Source organism: Eschrichtius robustus, chromosome 3 (assembly GCF_028021215.1).
Source record: "Eschrichtius robustus isolate mEscRob2 chromosome 3, mEscRob2.pri, whole genome shotgun sequence".
Lineage (NCBI taxonomy): Eukaryota > Metazoa > Chordata > Mammalia > Artiodactyla > Eschrichtiidae > Eschrichtius > Eschrichtius robustus.
Window position 1 is genome coordinate 154,317,616 of NC_090826.1, and position 22,844 is coordinate 154,340,459.

General features: G+C 53.7%; 2 protein-coding genes across 3 annotated transcripts in view; one reads left to right on the forward strand and one right to left on the reverse strand.

The window, feature by feature from the left end:
• The window catches only part of ADORA1 (adenosine A1 receptor), a 33,029-nt gene extending 21,057 nt beyond the window's left edge, over positions 1 to 11,972 (forward strand). For both annotated transcript variants that reach the window (XM_068538457.1, XM_068538455.1), the window contains one exon: positions 11,240 to 11,972. In XM_068538457.1, coding sequence (XP_068394558.1) covers positions 11,240 to 11,879 — 640 coding nt within the window. In that variant the 3' untranslated portion in view covers positions 11,880 to 11,972. The remainder of the gene's footprint in view (positions 1 to 11,239) is intronic.
• Positions 11,973 to 14,371: 2,399 nt separating this feature from the next.
• Positions 14,372 to 22,014, reverse strand: MYBPH (myosin binding protein H). The gene is made up of 10 exons (XM_068538458.1): positions 21,813 to 22,014; positions 21,571 to 21,705; positions 20,653 to 20,820; positions 18,151 to 18,239; positions 17,576 to 17,771; positions 17,254 to 17,393; positions 16,474 to 16,633; positions 15,090 to 15,226; positions 14,754 to 14,940; positions 14,372 to 14,424 (listed from the first exon to the last, which is right to left on the reverse strand). Exons 1-10 carry the CDS (start codon positions 22,012 to 22,014, stop codon positions 14,408 to 14,410), a joined length of 1,431 nt encoding a protein of 476 aa, XP_068394559.1. The 3' UTR covers positions 14,372 to 14,407.
• Positions 22,015 to 22,844: the final 830 nt, after the last annotated feature.

A 22,844-nucleotide genomic window follows, 5' to 3' on the forward strand; every position in this document is an offset into this window, starting at 1 on the left:
TTATCCCCAGCCCATCTCTGGGGCTGGGGCAGAAAAGAGGAGGAAAACCTGGAGCAAATGCAGGGCGTTGGAGGGGCAGGGTGGGGCAGGGCTCAGGGCTGACAGCTGTTGCTAAACTCTTCTGCATGCTGCTGCCTGAGTGGCTGCACTGGTTCCTGGATTGGGCCTGGCCTGCAGCTTCATGTAAATGTTCCTGCACACTGTGGGGCTCAGTGAATAGGCATGTGTTGGGACGTAAGACAAAGAAAGCAACAAGAGGCCCCAAGGAGGGATGATGGGAAACTGCTGGGTGCTGGGGTTCTTACCACTGTTATCTGGGCTCCAAACTCCACCAACCTGGATGTGAAGTGGGGAGAAAGTCCAGGACCTGGGAGAATATGACTGCAGCTTCTTCCAGGTCCCAAGAACAGGACTGCCTTGGGTTGTGGTGCAGCAAGAGGGACTGAAGTTAGATCCTGGGTAGGACTTTCTGATATAAAAGTACAAGCTATGGAATGGAGGGAGGCCTGAGGGTGAAGGTGGGACCTTTCTTTGGAAAGAGGACAAAAGTCTCCCTGTCCTCTCTGTCCTCCTCCCACATCCTGCCAACTGTTGCATCTTTTCTAGAATAGAGGGCTAGATGCTATGAACTTTAGGGAGCTCTGAAGACCCAGGCAGCTAAAGCAGAGAAAGAACCCAAGCCCTATGAGAGCAGTTGCCTCCTCAGGGCGAGCATCCCTGTCCCCCAGGCCATCCCCTGTGACTCCAGGCTCTGGGCACTAGGGCACTGGGTCTGCTGTCTGGCTCTCAGTGGACCACTGCCTTTGGGCTGCTCTGAAATCTGTATATTGTCTCTCTGGCCAGAGTTGGATCATGGTCCCTTGAGGGAAACAGGCCTTCAGGCAGATGTTGTGGTTCCAGATAGGCCAGGAGATATGCAGAAGGGAGGTGGGAGAAGGGGCATCATAAGCTCCCCCTGAGTCTGCCTCCTCTGTCTCCAGTCTCTACACTGGCCTCTTACTCAAGAGAGCTTTACTGCGCTTAGCCAGGAAGTGTGGCTTCTCCAGGGCCCTGTGTGGGGTCTGTGCTGGGCTCAGCAAGCTCCCACATCCCTATCTGCTCCCCACCCAAGACTCAGATGCTAGGCAGACAGATCAGGGAACACAGACTAATTCTGTACGAAGGTTGAGTTAGGTAGGAGAGCTGAGTGCAAACTAGATACTAAAGCCATGTGACCAGTCTTTCCAAAGTGAAACAAATAACTTTTCGTTTGTCTGTGTCACTGCAACCTGTTTTGTATCTCTTCAGGAGCTGACTGTATGTTCTGGGGGAGTCGGGGACATCCTTGGGAGAGGGGTGGTGATAACAATAGGCACCAGTTGCCACTATTCACAGAGGGGCCTCATGGTCACAGTGAGCCTGCCAAGCAAGTCTTCTTGTGCCATTATGCTGAGGACAAAAGCAAGGCTCAAGGAATTTTTACTTGGTCAAGGCCACAAGCTGTTAACTGGTAGAGCCACAGCTTGAACTCAGATCTGACTCCGCAACACTCTTCATTCATTCCTTCATTCATTCACTCACAACAAATATTTATTTCTCTTTCCATTCCATGTTGCTCCCCATCTTCCTCTCCATGGGGCACATAGCTGGAGCATGAAATCCTTAGAGGGGGGACTCCCTTCTGGGGAGTTGTATGTGCCTCTCAACTACTGCCCCTGGGCTCCCCATCCCCAAACTGGTTTTCGGTGTTCCCTCCCTCCACTAGTGCCAAGCTCATCTCTTCGTATCAGATGATCTGACACATTTCAGAAGAGGGGAACTTGACCTGCCAGAGCTTGGGAAACATCTCATTCAGTCCTACATTATCCAGATGAGGATAGAGATGCCCCCAAAGGAGAGGAGTTTCACCCAAGGCCAGCTCATTCCCTCCCAACAAAGCCTGGACCAGAACCGAGGTCTCCTGGTTCCCACCACAGTGGGGTGCTCCAAGGGAGGACTGCCCTGCTCTGGGGGTCTTCATGTCATTGCTGTCCTTGCAGGCACCTTGATGGGCAGTGTGGGCCCCCTGCTCTCTCGAGGCTGGGGAGCTCTGCACATTTCCAGCTCCCTCCTGCCCTCACCCTCTTGATGTGCCAGCCAGGCTGCAGGATTCCCTGCCACCTCTTAAAAGTGACCACTATCTGCAAAGACCAGAGAGGCTGGTGGGGAATGATTCAATCAGCTCCCTTTTCCTATAATGTCAGGTCTTTCCACTTAGTTGGAAAAGAAATTTGACCCCCTTTACCACAATGGTCATCCCACTAAGGCCTCACTGCGCCAGCCACTCATAGGTCATTAAATCCATATGCAGACAGGATAATTTTTTTCCATACCGCTGAATGAGTCAGAAAGTCTACCACAGCAGGTGGGGTAATTTGGCCTTGGTATTTTCACCATCCTGGCCTTACCCCAAGAGCTGGAGAGAATCAAACCTCAGAGCAGGAAATGGCCAGGAATGCTGAGGTCTGGGTCCAGTTGTCCTGAGTTTACAGTTCAGGTCAGACACCCTCCTCCCTGAAGACCACCCTGTCACTGGGATGTGGGGCTGCACTGGTCTCAGGAGTTAGAGGATTGGGGCTGGGGAGGAGGTGGCTGCATCTCAAAATTACCTAGGGGATTATGTCAAAGTGCAGTCCCTGGGCCTCCCATTGCCTGTGTGGGGACATTCTGATACGCCCCGGACTGCGGGAAAGGGTTGGGGATTGTAGGCAAGTATACTTTGAAAATATGCCTTCCCCAAACCTGAGAACCTCCCTCCCTACACTACCCCCTGCAGCCTCCTCTGGATCAGGTGCACTGAACAAATCCCAACCCCTCTTTGTAAGGATGAGAGGATGCAACCAGAGAGGAGAGGGGCTTCATCACAGGCACACAGGCCTGAGGTAGAGCTTGCAATGTCAGTTACCTGTGCCACCTTTGAGTCTGGGGTTGATGCCAGGAACTTTGGCCTTGTATGTTTTATTTAGCCTGGGCTGCTCTCCCATCAGACTGGGCACTCCCTCTGCTCAGGGGCTGTAACTTCCCCATCAGATGGAGAACTCCTTTAGGTCAGGGGCTATGTTTTTTCTGCTCACTCCCAGATTCAAGGAAGGGGCTCTGAATCTGAAGCAGGGAGAATAGAGGACGTTCAGAATAGAGGATGCTACTGGGTCACATACATAGACATAATTGTTTTTCCCACCAGGCTGTTGAGTTGTTTGTCCTCAGAACGTGACCAGGAGTTATTTCCAAGGCCCATTACACTACTAGCCTAACTAATTTATCCAGCTCTGTTCTTTCAAGGAGTTCAGTGTCTGGGCCTGCTCTCTATAGTTCTGCAAACTAGCCTTGAAGGTGTCCAATGGATCCCCCTTTCAGGGATTGGTGACACTGATATTTAGAGTTGGCGGGTGATGCCACAGGTCCTGAAGCAAGCAAGATTCAAGGCAGGATTATTAGGACCCAGACATCCAGGTCCCTCCCCAGGGTCCCTGATCCAGACTCCCCCGGGGAATGTTACCGTTTAATATTTGGCCCCTGGAGTGTGCCCAGTGCCTTTGATTGTATCCGGTTTCCTGTTTCCTTTGAGAGGGAGAATTTCTCTGAAGGAAGTGGTTTATAGTCCTAAAGCTGTACTTCCCTGGTCTTGAGATCCAAGTTTCCAGTTACAACTAGCTGAGATCAACGATAAGGAGGGAGGCAAGGAAGGAGGTCACCAGAGCTGTGGAATATCACTCCTTCTCACAAGGCAAGAAAGTGGGAAGGGAAGATGGAGGATTCAGTCCCAGACTATCCAAACTGCACGTTGCAGAAAGACGCAGACATGCTCCAATCCCCTACCCAGCCGCATGCCCAGTGCCTTGGTGACAAGAAACAGGGACAGCCAGGCCTGAGGACCCTGCCCTGGTCTCAGCAGTTCACAGGACACTTCATCACCCCTGCCCTCAAACAGAGCCATGTTTAGCCTTTTCCAAACCCATCCTGTGGATTCTCTCTCTCTTCTTCTGAGTCAACACATATTTATTAAGAGTCTGGTCAGTCCTCTCATCCCTCGAGGAGGGAGTTCTTTGTGATAACTACATTCAATTTTTCCTGCTCCAGCTTCACTCCTGAACCATTGGGATCTAACCAGAAACGTGGAAGTCGCTTAGGTGTTTACAGCTGAGGGCTTTTAATGCCAGGAATTGGTCACACAGGTGATGAAGAATCTAAGAAGTCAAATAGGGGATAGTGAGGTAACTCAGACATTAGCAACAATGGGAAGCTACCCCTAGACTAAAGGGCAAAGGAAGGAGGTGGTCCTGGAGCCCAGGGGCTACAGGGGGCTAGTGGAAGCTGAAACCATAGAGGGCCTGGCTGGTGGGAGGTAGAGCCAAGGAAGAGATGTAACCGCTGCCTGAGACCCATCTGTGTCAGAGAGAGGGGGGTGGAAATATCCTTCCACCTCCTCCCTCCAGCACTCCAATGCCTTCCATGAACCCAGTGACCCAGGAGCTTGGGAAATGCAGCCTGCAGGGGTCAGCCGCCCTCCCCCGCGACTCAGAGCAGGGCAGGGCAAGGAGGGGAAGCTGAGGACATACAGCTTCAGGACCAGCACACTCCAGTCTTGTTTGTACAGTGATGGAGCAGCTTATCTGAACACCTTCCTCCGTTGGTCAGTTCTTGGTCCACCAAAGAGAGTTTTTGCGTATCTCTATGCCGCCCACCCCCCCTTCTCTTTTCTCTGTCAAATGCATCTTTCCTGCCTAGGTCCCCTGGTCTGTTCACCACCTGATGGCATTCTGAGCTTTTCCTGTTTTAAGGAGGCTTATTGTTCATGTTCTCAGAGTCAGCCTAAAAGTCAGTCCCCAGTGGTGTCCAGGAAGAGCCCTCCTGTGAGGCTGTAGGCAGACAGAGGACACCCCTCTGTGCAGTCAGGCCTCCAACTGGATTTGATCCCGCCTATGAAAGGGGCCTCTTCATGAAGCAAAGGACCTATGGAGAGCTCTGGCATGCTCATGGCTCCTGCTGGGGTTTAGCTTGAGATGGAAATGCTGCTCCTCTGGAAGACTCTGGGGAGGCTAGTTCTGGCCGGGGTAGCCTCTGCTGGTCTCACAGTATGCAGGGACAGAGCTGGGGCTCAGGGCTGCCATAGATGTGCTGGAGGCTGGCTGGTGGCCTGGTGGCACTTGCTCATACCTCTCATAAGAGGCCCTCATCAGAGCAACCTTATGTCACAGGGCTTAAGCAGGGGACCAGTAGTTATCTGACTTAGCAGCAGATCCCCACAGCTTCTAGCCCAGTGGGGAATGAACAAGGGAAAGATTTTTTTCCATCCAGGGCACTGTAATTGCTTCTAAGACTTCAGCTATGCCTTTCTAATCTGACTGTCTCTAATTGAGCACCTACCATTTAATCCTTATCTGTGGTTCCCTGACAGGTACTCACATGGTAGGTCCTCAATTAATCATGAATGATCGAATAATTTTTTTTAATTTATCATTTTAATTTATTTATCATTTATTTATCCTTGAATAAAATGTATTTTCATTGAATAAATCATAAATGATTGAATAAATGGATATGTGGATTCATTATCCATTTTTACGTCTATTTACTCATTCATTCAACAAATAATTATTGAGCACTTTTCTAGGTACTAGGAACGCCGTTGGTGAACTTGCAAAATGAATCTCTGTCCTAATGGAGTTACGTTCCACTGGAGAGAAACAGATAATAAATTCCTAAACACCTACATATTTATATCTATATCTAATCGAGAGAGGAAGCAGTTGGGGGGGGGGGGGTAGATGAATGGATTCAGAGAGTCAAGAAGTGATAAGCTCTATCAAGAGAATTAAAAACGGCGGAAGGCTACAGAGTGACGGGCTTCTTTTGCAGGGTGGTCAGGGAATCTCCTCTGAGGAGGTGACATCTAAGCTGAGATCTGGATGTGGGGGAAGGAGCCTTCCCAGCCCTCTCAGGGAGGTGAGCAGGAAGTGCAAAGGCCCCAGGTGGGAGGTGCACACAAAGAAGTGTCCAGCAGTGTGGTCTGGACTTCCTGAGTGAGTGCAACAGGATTGGGAGTAGGGGAAGGGCCCCTGGCCAGAGAGGGGTCAGGGTCAGGGTCAGGCTCAGGGAATGGCCCCACTCTCCCTTCAGTGGTCGGGATCAAAACATGAGAGTCATCCTGATGGTGCTTTCTCTCACCTGGACACCCAAACTCAGCAACAGGTCCTGTTGGCTCTGTTCCCAAACACATCAGACAGCCAGGCACTCCTCCCCACTCCCCACTGCCACCCATGAGAGCTCACCACCTCGTCTGTTACCTGGATGGCTGAAATACGTTCCCCATGGTGTTCTTGCTTTCCCTGCTGCGCACAACACACTCTCCACACTGCAGCCCGAAGTATCTTTTAAAAACAGAAATTAGATATTACTCCTTTGCTTACAATGGCTTTCCCTGCACAAGAATAAAACCTTGGAACCTTTCGTGTGACCTGCCCAGCCCAGGTGGCCGTCCCAGACCACATCTGTGACTGGCCCGCCCTGGCCCTTGCCTTCACTCTCGGGAAGCCCCCACTAGCTGCTCTGCTCCCTGAGCCACTCGGGCCTCAGGACTTTGCCTGCTGGTACCTCATGGCTGGTTGCCCTTGGTGATCATATCCCTCTCGGCTCAGTGTCTCCTCCCCAGAGAGGCTGTCCTGAGCACGCACACAACCTAAGTCAGCAGCACTCTATGCCCAGCCACTGGCTCTCAGGGTGTCCTATTTCTTTAACTTGGTAGGTCTCAAACGATCTGTTTATTGGTTTATCCCCTGCCTCTAGAATGTTACTTTCCTGAAAGCCTGTTCTCTTTGATATTCCTGAACCCGGCACTTGTAACCTGGCACCTAAAAGCCCTCCGTGAATATCTGTTTAATGAATGAAATGGAGGGTGCCTCAGCTGTCTACTTGCCCCAGCACTGACGACTAAACAGCTGAGCAGATCATGAACAGACCAGTCTGAGGGCTACAAAGGGGTTGGACTTCAAGGGAGGAGGGAGGCTCCCAGGCAGGCCTGCTGTCATCTTCAGAGCTGCCCAGTCCGGGGGTTATCTGAAGCAGGGGAGATCCACCATGACTCCCTTCTTCTGTACTGGACCTCCACCCTCTGAGCCCCCCTTGTCCTCCATCTTCCCAGAGTGGCAGAGCTGGGGTCCATCGTGGGCTTTGGACTAGGACAAATCTCAGTCTTAGAAATTCCATCTCTACCTCTTACTCACTGAGTGACCTTGGACATGTTTCATAATCTGAATCTCAGTTACTGCGATTAGAAAATGAGAATAATAATCATCATAATGCCTAAGTCACAGGGCTGTCTATAAAGTTGGTGCCAGCACATGAAAAGCATCAATAAATGTTAGCTTTTATTAGCATTGTTATTATTACTGTCAATCAGTTAACGATTATTTTTGAACATCCCCCTCCCTTAGCCTCCAGAACCTCCTCCTCTCCTATGGCAGCCCTGCCAAGGTGTCCAGGGAAGTAGCAAAGGCTTCCTCTGCCTTTCCCTATTTGGGTACAGGATTCGTAGCCCTCCTTCCCTAATTTTGACCTCTAAACCTCACTTACTTATTCTTGCAGCAGCTATATTATGAAATACTTGTCTGTTCAGCTAGGCCAGCTCTTGGCAACAGGAGACTCTTCTACCTCTTTCCTTAAGCTCTCCCTTTTCCTCTTGGAGTCTCTGCCACCCCAACTACTCTAGGTACCCAGTTTTTTCATTTTTCTCATCATCAATAAGAAGATACTGACAAAGTAATTCATACTATGGAGTCAGTGTTATCTTGGCTTTAAAAATAACACACAGGGCGATTCTTAACCCAAAGGAGCACCTCACCAATGGGGGGATTTTATGCACTGTGTGGGAGCTACAGGAGGGGGCAGGGCTCTCCCTGGTTTCTTCAATGACATCTTTAAGGAGCTGCCTGCCCTGCTTGCCTGTGGACAGGGCTCCACTTGGTGTTCCAGTGCCTCCATTCTGTTGCTTCCTCTTTGTCTGTCTGAGACTGCACACTCCTGAGGGCAGCCATCTCTCTGGCTAGCTCTCACAGGGCTGTCTATAAAGTTGGGGGTTATGAGGCCTTGGACCATGACTTGGTGGGACAAGTGTTTGTGGCACATTCAGCACGCCCCACCCCATGTGCACCCTAGGACTTGCAGCCTCTGCTTCTCTTTCCCACATGTAGGGAGAGGTAAGTTTTTCTCCCAGCTCTGAGAGGCAGCCCTTCCTGTGAGAGCCTGCCCTACCTCAGCCAAGGTCCTGGGTCCAGCCCTTTCCCACCATGGAGAAAATAGCAAGAAAAACAGATGAGAACTGATACCCTAAGCTGCAGGGTCTGCTGGGACCTGGCCCGGAGGAACCCCAGGAAAGCTTTAACCCCGGGGCTCCAGGCAGTTGGGAAGGGTGAGGGGAAGAGAAAAGGCGGGCACCTCTCTAGCTAGAAGTTACCTCCTCCTTCTCTGTCACCTGGGACACTGTCAGAATTCACCTCCTCTCTTGGTGGGTCATCACTGCCCAGATGTGGGTCCTGGGCAAGATACCCCCTCCCCTATTCCTCAGGCTGGACGGCAATACCAGAGGTCACTTTGTCTACCCCCCTTTCTCTGGGTGGTATCACCTTTGAATAGGGTCTAGACATTCCCATTTTAAAGCTTGTAGGAAAGGGATGTTCCCAATCTGCCAGTCATCCACATCTAAACAACCCACAGTCAGCCTGGTGCCCTGAGGAGAGCTGGTCTTGGAGTCAGGAGATGTGGGCAAGTCGTTGCCCATTTCTGGACCTCGAGTTCCTAATCTGTAAAATGGGGATTCCATTATGCGCTGTACTCACCTCACAGGGTGGTTACGGGGATTACCTGGGACATGAATGTAAAAGGGCTTTGTAAATGATAAATATGATGTAAATCATAGCTGTGATGGGCTGTGATAGGGGGTGCCTGGCCCACATCCTTCCTTCTGCAGCTGCAGCTCCATTGGGCTCTGCTGAGGCTCACCACAGGGACCTGCCCCCCTGCCTGTGACAGCTGTGACAGAGTACCTTAGCCTTTTTTCTCTTTTGATAGAATGACCTGCGCTCCTTTAGCCTCACCCCATAGACTTGCCCAGAGCTTCTTTCACTATAGGACATGTGGGAAGCACTTTAAGCTCATCAGAAACAAACCTTGAGCCAGACGTTTACAGAGCCATTAGGCCGTGTTTGCTGAGCATCTAGAGATAGCAGGGTTTCTCAGGTGCGTGTGTTTTCAGGGGCTTGGAGGGTTAGGAGCTCAGGCACAGGAATGTTGGTGGCGTGCTTACAGAGCATTTCACATATGTTAGCTCATCTGAAGTGGGTCCCACAGTCTCACTTTACAGAGGAAGAACTGACCTAGTAAGTTACAGACCTGGGGCCCAGATATGGATCTCTGACTCCAAACTATGCACCAGGCTGGCTATCCTGCTGGGGCTTCAAGAGGTGGAAATAGGCTTTAGTTACAGCAAGAGAGCAAGGATTAGATCTAAGAAAACTTCAGGAAGGCAGAAGCAAACTGGACAGATTTCAAGGCCCCTTGGAGCTTTGGGGACACAAGGACCCTATGATTACAGAGTAGGGGATGGGGGACCACACTGAAGGTGTTGGAGTCATCTAGGGGCCTCAGTTCCCCAATGGAATGATGAGATTGGAAATGAGGTCGCTTCTAGTGCTTGCTTTCTAGATGGGGTGGGGGTGGGGTCCAGTTTCTCCCATCCCTCAAATCATTCCCCTTTCCACTCCTGTAAAGCCTTCAAGGAGCAGTGGGCTTTGGTCCAGGGTGAGAGGGACCTTAAGAATCACTGCTGTGAAGGAGAATGCCGCAGATTCCACAGGCATGGGACAGAAGAAAACGGAGTCAGAGGGAGGCCTCCGCCTTCACACCCGTGGGTCTCAGTAGCTGTTCACATGCTCAGGAGGGCACTCCATCCATCTCAGAAGCTACATTGGAAAATAACAACTGGGCAAGCTGCTGGGCTGAGCCAGCTCCTCAGCACAGAGCTGGGCGGGCCCCGCCCTTGGCACTAGCTCCAAGGCCAGTGCGTGGGCAGAGGACATTCTGGCTGCTGGCTGGATTGGTTTAAAGGGAAGTGGGGAGCCCCCCCCCCGGAGGGGCATCCCCTCAACCCTGGGGGCAGGGGTGGGGGAAGAGTCATGGCCCATGGGCAGCCTCATCCATTTTCTGTGTCATCCAAATGTTTTCATCATCTGTGTATGTCATGGCATGAAAAAGGTTGGTAGCTCTGCCCCTTGACATCGTCCTGCTTATTTCCTTCAAAGGACATATCGCAACCTCTAGTTGTCTTGTTTATTTATTTCCTTACTTTTGTGTTATCTATTTCTTCACCCAAAATGTGAGCTGCATGGAGGTAGGGATTATTAATCTTACTCCTAGCACAGAGACCAATGCCTGGAACAGAAAGCACGCAAAAATGAATGAATACACCCATGTATGCATGCATAAATGGGAGTTCCTTGCATGTAGTCCTCAATGAACATCAGTTTTCTTTCCTGAGAATAATTCCCAATTAGCTTGGGGGTGGAGAGCTGGTTCTTGAGATCAACCCCTCAGGAGGTAAGCACTGTACATGACTGAAAGGGGAGGCGAGGTAAGGATGGGGGTGGGAGATGGGGGCACTGGCAGAGATGGGACACAGCCAAAAGGAGGGGGTGTGGGAAGGCTTTTTATTATAGTGTGTCAACTGGTCCAAGGGGAGGGGTGGTTTGTTAATCACCTTGTTGTTGTGGTCAGTTAGGAAGCATAGGACAGTGCTGCCACCCTCCATGTGGTCTTGGGCAGAACACGTGACTACTCTGAACCTCAGTTTTCTCAGCTGTCAAATGGGCACTCATTCTGCTGGTGCTTTTCTACCCCATGGGAACTGTCATGAAGCAATGATAAGGTCACCAGTGGGGGTGTGCCAAGCACATGTGAGCAATTTTTACTTTGGTAATTTTAGTAAAACTCCTAAAGGAATTCATTTGTTGTTTTCTTCTATGTTTTTTCCCACCCTCAGCAGTAGACATGAACCAGTGCATTGCAAGTTCTGGCCTAAATTTTAGATCCCAAAGACTTGACTCTCTAGCCAAAGACAACCACCTCCCCACTCACTGGGCCCTGGCTGAGCAGGGGCCTCCTCTTAGAGACCCCCAGGGGCTGGGTGAACTGAGGAGGGGGCCTCACACTCTGCCCTCCTCTCCCCCAGGTACAAGACAGTGGTGACTCCCCGAAGGGCTGTGGTGGCCATCGTTGGCTGCTGGATTCTCTCCTTTGTGGTGGGCTTGACACCTATGTTCGGCTGGAACAACCTGAGTGCAGTGGAGCGGGCCTGGCTGGCCAATGGCAGTGTAGGTGAGCCCGTGATCAAGTGCCAGTTTGAGAAGGTCATCAGCATGGAGTATATGGTCTACTTCAACTTCTTTGTCTGGGTGCTGCCCCCACTGCTGCTCATGGTCCTCATCTACCTGGAGGTCTTCTACCTGATCCGCAAGCAGCTCAACAAGAAGGTGTCCGCATCCTCTGGTGACCCGCAGAAGTACTATGGGAAGGAGCTGAAGATCGCCAAGTCGCTGGCCCTCATCCTCTTTCTCTTCGCCCTCAGCTGGCTTCCCCTACACATCCTTAACTGCATCACCCTCTTCTGCCCTTCCTGCCATAAGCCGAGGCTCCTCATGTACATCGCCATCTTCCTCACACATGGTAACTCGGCCATGAATCCCATCGTCTATGCCTTCCGCATCCAGAAGTTTCGGGTTACCTTCCTTAAGATTTGGAACGACCACTTCCGCTGCCAACCTGCACCCCCCATTGATGAGGATCCTCCAGAAGAGAGGCCCGATGACTAGACTCCACCTCCTGCTCCCACCTGCCCACATCTGGGGCATCTCAGCCCAGTCCTCACCTCCCTACTGTCCCGCTTGTCTCCCTGTCTCCCTGACTCTTCCCTACTGGGCATTGGGCTGTGAGTGCCCAGCACCTCGAGGTCCTGGAGGAGTTTTGGGAGGGCAGCCCATGGGGAAAGAACCAGGTAACCTGAGGGGAGGAGGAAAGCGGCTTGAGCCTCCCCACCTGCCTGACCAACCCACAGGCAGCCCAGCGCATCAGGCTGAGTGGGGCCTGGAGACACTGAGACTGCCAAGGGGCCATGTGGGCCAGGAGGGCAAGCTCAGGTCCCATGGCAGGCAGGGAGGGTAGTCTGCTTGTCTTAGGTGGTAGTGGTGCAGCCCCGGGACCAAGCTTAAGGAGAGGAGAATATCCCCGCCAAGATGGAGGGAAGGAGAGAAACTAGATGTCCTGGCCTTGTTTTCTCTCCTGTTCTGTAGCAGAAGGTGACCAGAGCCACTGACAGGCAGGAATCAAGGAGCCTCAATCCCCACCCCCCAGAACCCTGTGTTCCTGGCCATGCTGCATGCCAGGGTGCCTGCTCTCTTTGCCCTGGGGATTCCAGGGTTATACTTGGGAGAGGCCGAAAGAGCGAGTCCAGAAATAATTTCCAGTATCTGCTTTATTCTTCACTAGCCCTTGGACCTGAGTGGGGGCTCCGAGCTCTCTGGAGCTAATGTGGAATGGTAGGTGTGGGCCTCAAACAGCCACTGGGAGACAGCGTTGAGCCCTCATTCTTGCCCTGAGCCTCCCAAGTAGGAGACTTGGTGTGTAACTGCCTGTCCTCTGGGCCACCAGCTCTCGGTGATGGGCCTGTGCCCTCCTAGGTGACACCCATCTTTGTTGCTTCTGAGCCAGATGGAGAGGAGAGCCCCAGACATGCCAACTCTTGGGAGCATTCTGCCTGCCTGGGGAGTGGATGAAGAAGGGAAAGTGGGCTGCTCTGGTCACACTGGGATGAAGTGTGACAGGGTGGTCAGGCCAGAGGAGACTACCCTCCTGGGTATATGGGCAGGAAGGTCTTACCAGAATTTAGGTACCCTCAGTACCCCTGACACTTAGCACAGTGATCATGGGCTTTGAGGCTCTATTGCAGAGTCTGGGCCTTTAGACTAAACCCTTGGGGAAGGGTCCGCTCCTGGCCAAGTCCAAAGCTCCTTATACAGAAGAATGAGGGGCCAGGTTCTAAGTGTGAATAGCAACTCCAGACATGATTCCACACCCTTCTCTCTCTCAGAGGTGGGATATCCCCTGGCTCCCAGGGCGGGCCACTTGACTAATAAAAGACTGTGAACCCTCATGGAGAACGTACCCCACCACTGTCTGAGGGCAACAGACAACCTCAACAGAGAAAAAGCAATGGTGGGGGATGGGGAGAAGTGAAGAGAGGGGGGACTTGGAGGCATTTGGAGCAAGGAGGGTTCCAAAGAAGGGTGTGTCTGTTCCTATAGTTATCCTCTTAGGGTAGCAAACTCTGCATGTGAAATGAGATCCTAAAAAATCTCACATCTGGAAAACCCCCATGACACTGCAAGCTCCCTCCCACTGGCACCTTCCTCATGGTGTCAGAGGTGGAGACCCCCTCATGATGACACATTTAACACCCCCCTCATGGTGACGCAGTGCCGCCCCCATCATGATGATGCTCATTGTCACAGAGGCCCCTGTACTGTATCACCACACATCTTTATTCAAGTGCTTCTCACCCAGTGTACAACTCTCTGCAGGAGCGCTCCAATCTTTGCACTTTCCAGGGCCCCTTGTATCCAGGAAGCCTGGCCTGGGGCCTGCTAGGCAGGTACCAAGGAGCAAAGCCATCAGTCATCACTATGGAGATGGGGACCTCTGGCCTCCGTGGAGCTTGATTCTGGGCCTGGCTGCCCTGAACCCTCAGGCCTGCAGCACCTAGCAGAGAACATGTTTCATGAGCCCCTGCTGTTAGGCAGAGCTGGGCTATACGTGCCCTGCTGAAGAGGTGATATGGGGAGGGCGAAGCAGTACCCCTCTTCCTTTCCCAGGCCTCCTTCCCCTTAGGCCCTCGGGCCCAAAGCCCAGGTCTCAGCTCTGCCCACTGCAGCTCCAGGATACATCCTCACTAGTCCAGGGCCTCAGAACCACCTGGGGAGGGCAGTCAGGGCACGGATGTTGCCCCTACTTTTCTGACTGAAGAAACAGGTCCAAGGGAATGCCCTGGCCTAAGGTCATTCAGAGCCAGGATTAGATCCTGTCCTCTGACCATCCACTGAATCCCTTCCACTGAATGCCCATCCCTTCCAGGCCTCACCAGCATCACCCTGCCCTGCAGCGTCTGTGGAACACCCCCAGGACTCTGCGTGTTCGCTGCCTGTGACTGCAGATTTGTACTCAGAGCTGGCTGCCCCCTTCCCTTCTCACTCCCACCCCTGTTCCTGGCCTCCACCCCCAGAGGCAGCAGAGGGAGTGCATGCAGCCATTTACCTTCCTCCTCATCACAGCCTCCACCAGTGGCTCTTCAGTGTGTGGCTGAGGCTGGGAGAAATCTGAAGGTTAGAGCTCAGGGAGTGGGTGGGTGTCTGCTGGGGACCCGAGTGGGGGGTGGGGGGGGTGAATGAGTCTCATGCCCTCACCCCAGTGATCCATCTGTCTACGAGGCAGACTCTACCGCCTCCTTTACCCACATTAAGCCATCCTCCCTCTTGGAAAGTCCTTCTGACAGCCTGACCTCGATTTTCACTACCCCTGTCTTGCCTTGATTTTCAGTGCTCAGCCTCGTCTAGTCCAGCAGGAGAAGAGGTGGCTTCTCCTGGTCTCCCATCCATTGGAGGGTTCCTAAGGAGTGACCCCTTTCAAGCCCTCACCTTTGACCTCCAGCCGGCAGTCCACAGACGCCTCCCCCAGCACATTGATGGCCTTGCAGGTGTAGACCCCAGAATCGAAGGGGCTGGGTTTCCGGATCTCCAGGGTGCAGACACCTTGCTCAGAGAGGGCGCGGTATTTGGGATCACCCTGGATGTCCATCTTGTTTTTCATCCAGATGATCCTGGGCTGGGGAAGCAAGGTCAGAGGAGAGCTGGGAAGTTTGTGGGCCAGGACGAGGCTCTCGAAGGCCATCCTCAGGCTTAGGGAAAGATGCCTGGGAAGATCCTTCAACCCCAGTGCCCCTGCCCAGGGCACAGCAGGGCCCTGCCCCTCACCTTGGGTGATGCTCGGACACTGCAGAAGAGCTGCGTGCTGTAGCCAGGGGTGGAGGTGTGGTCAGCCAGGGGCTGGGTGAACGAGGGGGCTTCTGAGAAGTCTTGCTCAACAAAGCTTTTAGGTTTGGCAACAATATCTGGTTTTGGGGGAGAAAGTAGGGTGAATTTGAGGTTATAGGAGGAGACCTCTTAAGACTGACCTCATCCATTTTCTTAAAATCACTACAGCTTACACTTAGGTATCCCACTTAATCTACACAGCATTCCTTTGCAAGGATAAATTTGTCATCCCCAGTTGACAGATGGAAAACTAAGACCCTTCATAGATGAGGGACTTGCCCAATATCATGTAGTGAGTTTGCGGCTTAAGCGATGGAAGGTCACATGATGACTATGGCTCTCTGAGCAGAGAGCTGGTGGTCTGGAGGAAAATTAAGGGCGGGAGACAATCCATTTCATCCCTACCTCCTCCTCTGGAACCCCATGGCAGGACCCCAGGCTCCTGGGGTCTTTGGGAAGCCAGGCACAACCAATATGCAGGAGCTTATAGGCAGAATGTCTCAAAGAGGCAGAGGAAAGCCGAAACCACAGCTGGGTGAGTCACAGAGGGGAGGACAGAGGGGAGTGGGCAGCAAAACCAAACAGATGAGATGATCTTGGCTGAGGGTGGAGTCTAAAAACCCAGGGATTCTACATTTCATTTCTGTTTGTCTTTGGAGACTTGACTGGCTTTCTTCTTTTAAACGAAAATTTCTTCCTAATTCTGTGCAGTTCAGGCTAGTGTTTAAAAGAGTGTGCTTTCTGCAGCCCACACAGACTGTACGGGGGAGGGCCTTGGAGCACGCAGGGTGACAGGGAGAAAGGGCTTGGAATTTCACATTTGACGCAAGAGGGCCATGTGTCTGTATAGAGACAGTAAATACCCATATCTCTCTTGTCCATCTATGTGGTGTTATATTAGGGTCAGGAGTTTGCTTTTAGCAAACTCACCAGTCTACCTATCCACACACATTGCCCTTCAGAGTAGCTCCCTTGGGATACTGCACAGGAGACCCAATGACTGCTATGATGTTGGCAGCCATACGGCATCTTTAGAATAAGTGCACAGCCTCCCAAGGGGTGCTTCTCATTTGCATGGGTTTGCTCTGATGTGTTTGTTACAATCAATCAACCACATCCATTTCTTTACAGTCACGCCATGTGAATGTGTGTGTGTGGGTAGCTGTGGAGTGGGTGTGGAGAGGGCAGCAAAAGCTCTGGCAAGTGGACACCCATGAGAAGCACACAGGGAGGGCTGCTGACACACCAAGGAAAAGTCAGAGACAGGGAGAAGGGTCAGCATGGCAAGGCCTAGCTTGGTTTCCGGTCTTGGACCCAGACCCACCTGTCTTCTGGATGTGGGCAAGCTCCTTGGTGACGGCCGCCGAGGCACTGAGTCCACACAGGTTTTCCGAGAAGACCCGGAAGGAGTAAGAGTTACCCACGATGAGGTCGGAGATAGCGCAGGTGGTCGGGTGGTAGCGCTCCAGCACTGTGAACCATTGCTGCAGGGACCCTGGGCCTGTCATCCTCACCTCCACCCTGCCCTCCCCCTCCCTGCTCCCCCTGTGGCCTCTTCCTCAGAGGGGCTTGTTCCACGCCCCATCCCTGGGAGGCTGAATCATCCAGCTTTGGATCTGAGGGACTTTAAATTGGGAGAAGGAACCCCTGGGAGAATGTGACCTTGCTGGGGTCCTCAGAGAATTCTAGAACTTTACTGGTCAAAGTGTGGCCCGAGGTCCTGCAAAGTAAGAATCACCTGAGAACTTCATAGAAGTTCAGGATCTCAGTCCCCACCCCAGACCCACTGAATTAAGATCTGCATTTTAGCAAGATTCCCAGGTAATTCATATGCACATTACATTTCCAGAAGCACTGCTCTAGAGCTTGAAGGGCCTCAGAGAGCCACCCTTGAAGTCTTCAGGAGGAAACTGAAACCCAGAGATGAAAGAGATTTGCCAAAAGCCACACAGGGAGTCAGGTTAGTGGTGGGCAGACCAGAGCTCTTCGGTCCGTGGACTCTTGGTGGACAGGCCTTCCCAGACACCTAGGCCACTTCTTTCCCCACAAACCCAACCCCAGTCAGACCTTCCTCCTCCCCGTACTCTGCTCTAGCAGGCCTCACCCCTGTCTTTTTGTCTGCCTTCTGCACTGTGTAGCCCAGGAGCTCTGTGTTGCCTGTGTCCTGGGGTGGTGTCCACTCGAGGGCAGCGTTGCAGCCCCAGACATCCAGTAGCCTGATGCTGCTGGGGGATCCAGGTTTCTCTGTAGGACCAGGGTGTGAGAGAGAGTGAGGGGGAGGGCTGGGCTTGCTGCAAAATCCCCCCACCCAAGATCTGGCTCTTATCACTCTCTCTTGGCCTGACCCCATTGGCCATCAGTTCTGGGGCAGGAGGTGAGGTCTCTGGGTCCCCAGCAAGTCAGCCCTGCCTCCCCTGGCCCCATACCGATCACCAGGATGTCGATGGCTGCCTTGGCCTCCAGGCCTTCCAGCTGCACGGTGAGCTCATAGCAGCCTGAGTCGGAGCGCTGGGCTGAGCGGATGAAGAGGATGGAGTCCTGGTCCCTGGTGCGCACACTCACCCGCTGGCTGTCCAGGGCATGACCGTTGTGGGTCCACGAGGCCTGAGGCTTGGGATTCCCCTGGGAGGGAGGAGCCCTCAAGGTGAACGCAGAAGGTGCCAGCACCCCCACACCCACTCAGCTCCAGGGATCCCTGTGCCAGGAGAGCTAGCCCCATTGGCCCTTCCGAGCACAGGTAGCAGAGGCTAGAGCCACAGGTGCTGCCTACAGCCTCATTCTCCGGATGTCCAGCCAGCCCCGGGGCCACCTGTCCTGTTCACCGGCTGGAGAATCACAACTGAGTCATGTGTACAACAGAGGGAGGATGAGGCCATCTTGGTGGGTGGGTCTCAGGCAGACCTCCACGGGGATCCTGACATTTCCTGGGCTCCTCTAATACACCTCAGAGGGGGGCCCTTATTTCACCCAAGTTCTTATCCCGGGCAGGAAGCATACTCACCTGGAAGGGGATTTGCAGGTTAATCATCTCTCCCACCTGACGGACATAGGTCTGACGAAGGTGGCGGGGAACGCGGATCTTGGGGGCCTCTGCATTAAAGCGAGAGGCTAGGCTTAGCACAGCAGGGGGGCTGCTGATTGGAGGCTTCTGTGGCAGGGGTAGGGGACAACTGGAGAAGGCTGCTGGCTGGGTAGGAGGTCTCCTGGGTATGCTCTGAGGCTGCCTCCTTGTGGACAGGGCAAAGCTCACTCCCCAGATCCAGGGACCCAAATCCCCTGAGGCCCTTGGAGACTTGAGAGCCAGGAGGTTCCAGGAGGGCAGGGCCTCCATGGTGTGAACTGGTAGGCATCCCGGGCACTCCCTTGGTGCCCTGACCCTGCCAGGCTGGGATTTGCCCTGCAGCTCTGGTATTCCTGGGCTCCAGATGGGCCCCAGCTGGCTCCCTGGCTCCCCCTGGTGGGCAGCATGTGCTGCGCCTGTGGCCCTGCATTCCCTGGAAGGGTGGCAACACTGTCTTCCCAGTCCCTCTGCCCTTCTGCTTTGAACAGCTCAAGCCTTCAGAGAAGCCCCTGTGAGACCCATTTGCCCACTGCTCTGTCTCCAAGCCATACGGGAGGATTGGGATATTTCCCTTTTTAAATGAAGCCAGAGCAGACCTACCCCCTTCCTTCTCTCTTACTCCTTCCACTACCTTTCAGTCTGCGGTGGGGAAGTCCTTCCTGACACTTTACTTCAGCCCCATGCTACGGTAGAGAACCACCTTCCTGACTATCACCTAATCAGGTGCAAGGGCATTCCAAGAGAAGCTGCAACAGCCCCTGCCACTATCCCCCTGGGCGGGCGTAGGGGTGGTGGTGGCTGAGGCTCCTCAGTGGCAAACAGGTGGCAGCAGTTGGTCAGTGGCACGCAGGGCAGAGACGGAGGAGACAGAAGGAACACAGTGTCTCTGAGGATTAGCTGTGCAGGCACTTGGCCCTGGGAGCATCAGGCGTGGAATGTTCCAGGGGCAGCTGCAGGGGGCCAGGAATGCTTGGCAGCTCCAGGTGGCTGAGGAGGGACAGCTGAGCAGCTGAGGATTCTGGACAGGGTCCCCACCCTGCCCTGCCCATGAGGGGGGCCTGGCTGGCTGCTCCCTGTTTATTCACAGCCTCCTCCCCTCTTCTCTCCAGGAAATCCCCTTCTCTCCTGCCAGAGGAATTTTAATGGAGTACAGGGTGCTGAGTCTAGCTGACTCCTTCCGTGTTAGGCCTTGAAGTAGAGGGTCCTGGCCCCTGCAGGCTCTCGGAGTCTGAGATCCCTGGGCCCTCAGGGAAGGTCCAGGATGCCCACCAACCCCACTCCGCAGCAAGGAGGGCTTCCTGGCACTCCCAGACTAGAATCGATGAGTCCATATTGAGCTGCCAGGTGGGACCATGTCTCACCCAGACTCAAAGGAAGGGAAAGTCCTCTGGTTCTGAAAACCACCAGAAAAAGACTCCCTGCTGCCTGGTAAGACATGAACTGTCCTGTGTGGGAGTCAGGTTCTGGGACTGCCACTAATAGGCTAGGTGATCTCAGGGGAGTCCTGGGTGCCTTTGGACCTGCTTGGCTTGGATGGACAAGCCGTAACAGTCTACAATTCTACACTCCCAACCCCCTGGTTCCCACATTTCTCAGGCCTTAGAGTTGAAAAGTATTTCCTTGAATCCAAACTTGACCCCCTTCTGTGGCCGTGAAACCCCCTCTGTCTGGAGGCCTTGTCCAGAATTATGGGGTCAAGACGAGGAGGGGGGAACAAGGAGAAATGTGGAGAAGGCCTCAGGCCACCTGCTGGCCTATGTCTCTTGTCACCCTGCGGCTCTGGGCTGTCCCCAGAGACCTTGGATCAGACCAAATGACTCACTGCCATTAACAGACTGAAACCTGATCAGTCCTGGGAGGGCTTGAGGCTAATGCACCCTACAAATAGAAATCTTAGCAAGGGGACAGCAGCTGGCCTCCCAGGTTCCCAGTGCAGCACTGGCCTCTGGGGATGGAGAAACCTTCACCGGCCTTTTGCAGGGCGTTAATCTTCTTCCCACTAGGGACGTGGTGCAGCAAGAGGCAAGCAAAGACTCCTCTCTATTCCAAAATGTTTGGGAGAATCTGGAACCCAGGCCATATGAAATGAGCAGAAAATGAGCTTCCATGGCCGCTGAAGGAATTAAGATTAGGTAGGAAGAATGTAATGACTCTAAGCATTGGGACTCTGAGGCAGGTGACCTGGGGAGCTTGAGCTCTCACTTCTGGAGGTCAGGAAGCTTGGGGGCTGGGCCACTCAGGGAAATGGCCTCTTTGACCTCTAGAGGCCCCTTGCTGCTGAGGAACCTGGGACTTTCTTAAGGCAAAACGGCGATAGCAGGTGGCTTGTGCACGTGAGTGTGGGATGGGGGGAAATGACTGCTCTGTTCGCTCTACCCATTGGCCTCAGTTTCTCCATCCATTAGATAAGGTGCCTGGGAAGGGCTGGGGAGCAGGCTTTACCAATGATCTCTTGGATGTGGACAGGCTGGTCCAGCACAGCTGGTGGGCCCGCCCCTGCAGAGCTCACTGCAGCCACACGTACGAAGAACTTGTCACCTAGAACCAGGTTCCGCACGGTCTGCTGGGTCACCATCATGGGCCGGGAATTCACAGGCACCCACTCCAAGGCTGAGAGAAATGAAGAGAGTGCAAGGTCCTGGCGCCATGGCTGTGGGCACCCTTCTCAGTGGGGCTTCCCTTCTCGCTGATGATCTGAGGAAGCTGACCTCCCTTTCTGGGACTTACTTTCCCTTTACCTCCCTGACTTCTTGTTGTCAAATGGCATCAAAGACACCTGATGTTAGAACCCTTGAGTGGTGGCCAGAGATGGGTTTGCTGAAGCCCAGAGAGGGTTGGACACATTTGCCAAATCACACAGCAAGGTAGGGGCAAAGGCAGAGGCCAGGCTGAACTTGACTGCCACGGAGGTGGATAAGAGGATGGTGGCATGAGGAATTTGGCCAGAGCCGCCCGTCCCTGTTTCTCCTCACTGTCTCTTACAACTTACCCTCCCCCTCAGCTTCTTTTGCTCTCCACCTCCTGCTTGCCCTCCCCAAGCAGGGTCCTCTGAGACTTACTACCTCCTTCATTCTCACAGAGGAGTGCCCCAGTGTCACCTACCCTTTTATCTCTGTTACTCAGAGGCTTCCTGGAGCTGGAGGACAGGGGGCCTCCTAAGGCCGTTTGGACATCCTCCTGCTTTCAGAGGTGTGTTGGTGGAGCAAGAAGCTGTGTGTGAGTGGCTTGAGTGGACTGCTTCCTCTCCCTCCTTCTGTATCTCCCCTTGGACTGACCCAACTGCAGAGTCTGGAGGCTTGTCCCTGCTGCCCTCTAAGCCCACCTCCCCTGGGTGTATGCAGAGCTTGGCCCATAGCTCACCTCCCTCTCGGCGGAGTTCCAGAACATAGCCCTGGAGCCCCAGCTTCCCTAGCCTCTCCGGGGGTTCCCAGCTCACAGTCACCGAGCTGTCACTCACGTCCTCCACAGCCAGCAGCAGCGGGGCACTGGGGACATCTGAGGGAGAAGCAGGGGGAGATAAAGAGGTTCGTAGCCAAAAGCTCTCCCCGCACCACTCTCCGCCAAGGCTGCCTCCCTCCTCCACCTGCCCCGCCTCTTGTCACCTTCAGTTGGAGGTGCGGGTTTAGAGGCTGCGGGGGCAGGTGCCTGAGGGGCAGGCTCCTGTGGCTTGGGAGCCGGCTCTTCCCCGGTAGACTTCGGTGCTGCCACTTCTCCAGAGGGCTCTGTGGTGGGCACATTTGCAGACTCAGAGGCAGTCTCCTCCGGACCACAGGCAAGGGCCTCCCAGGTGGCTTTTCCTCTCATTGCAAGGATTGCTGGAGGGTCAGGCTGGAGTGCGCAGGGAGCAGCACTGGAGGGTCTGTGCTTCCAGGGTGCCTGGGACACCTAGGTCCAGGCTTATATAGTCAGGGGGCTGCCCCACCCCCAAGCAAATGATTCCCAGCTGTGGGGTCAGGTCAGGCAGGGGGACTGGGGGGGTGCGTGGGGAGGCGCTGAAGCCAGGAATAGCTCTGGCGGAGGACTGCAAGGGTCCCTTGAGGAGTGCACGACCTCATCCATCACCCCGATTGGATCTCAGCAGGCAGGGTTCTGGTGCCCAGATGGGAGGAGGGTACAGATCGGTGAGATGGGACATTGCCAGGAGCCTGTGCCAGGGGTCAGGGCAATGGGAACAAGAGCTTCCATCTGGAGAATGAACCCAGATCAGGCTCTGTGTGTTTGGCCTCTGGGGGACCACTTGTGCCCAGGGCTTCTCAGCTTGGGTGCTGGGGTCCAGACAGCCTGAAACAGCCTTCTCTTGGGAGCACTCCCAGCTTTGTCCCTGGGCTCCCACACTCCCCTGGTCCTCACATTCCCTGGGAATTCTCACTTGTGCTGCACGAGGTTGAGGGCCTAGAGAGGGAGGGAATTGGGATGCCCAAGGTGGGCCTGATTGGAGGAAGGTCTTCTAGCAGTGGGACCCCAGGAAGGGAGTCTAAGTCCCCTGGTTACCCAGCCTCTCCAATCCCTGCTCGGGACCTCAGTTTCCCCATCTGTTACAGAGAGCACTATGACAGTCCCCTAGCCCTTGGGGGTAAAATCAAGTCATAAGACAGGTCTGGAAGAGACCTTGGAGGAGGACAGCACTCTGAGAC

Excerpts from the sequence above, each read along its gene's own strand:
- MYBPH (XM_068538458.1), bottom strand. The coding sequence starts at position 22,014 with ATGAGAGGAAAAGCCACCTGGGAGGCCCTTGCCTGTGGTCCGGAGGAG. Across the intron at positions 20,821-21,570 it reads GGAACTCCGCCGAGAGGGAG|CCTTGGAGTGGGTGCCTGTG; the intron begins GTGAGCTATGGG and ends CATTTCTCTCAG. Across the intron at positions 15,227-16,473 it reads TGCCCACATCCAGAAGACAG|ATATTGTTGCCAAACCTAAA; the intron begins GTGGGTCTGGGT and ends CCCCAAAACCAG.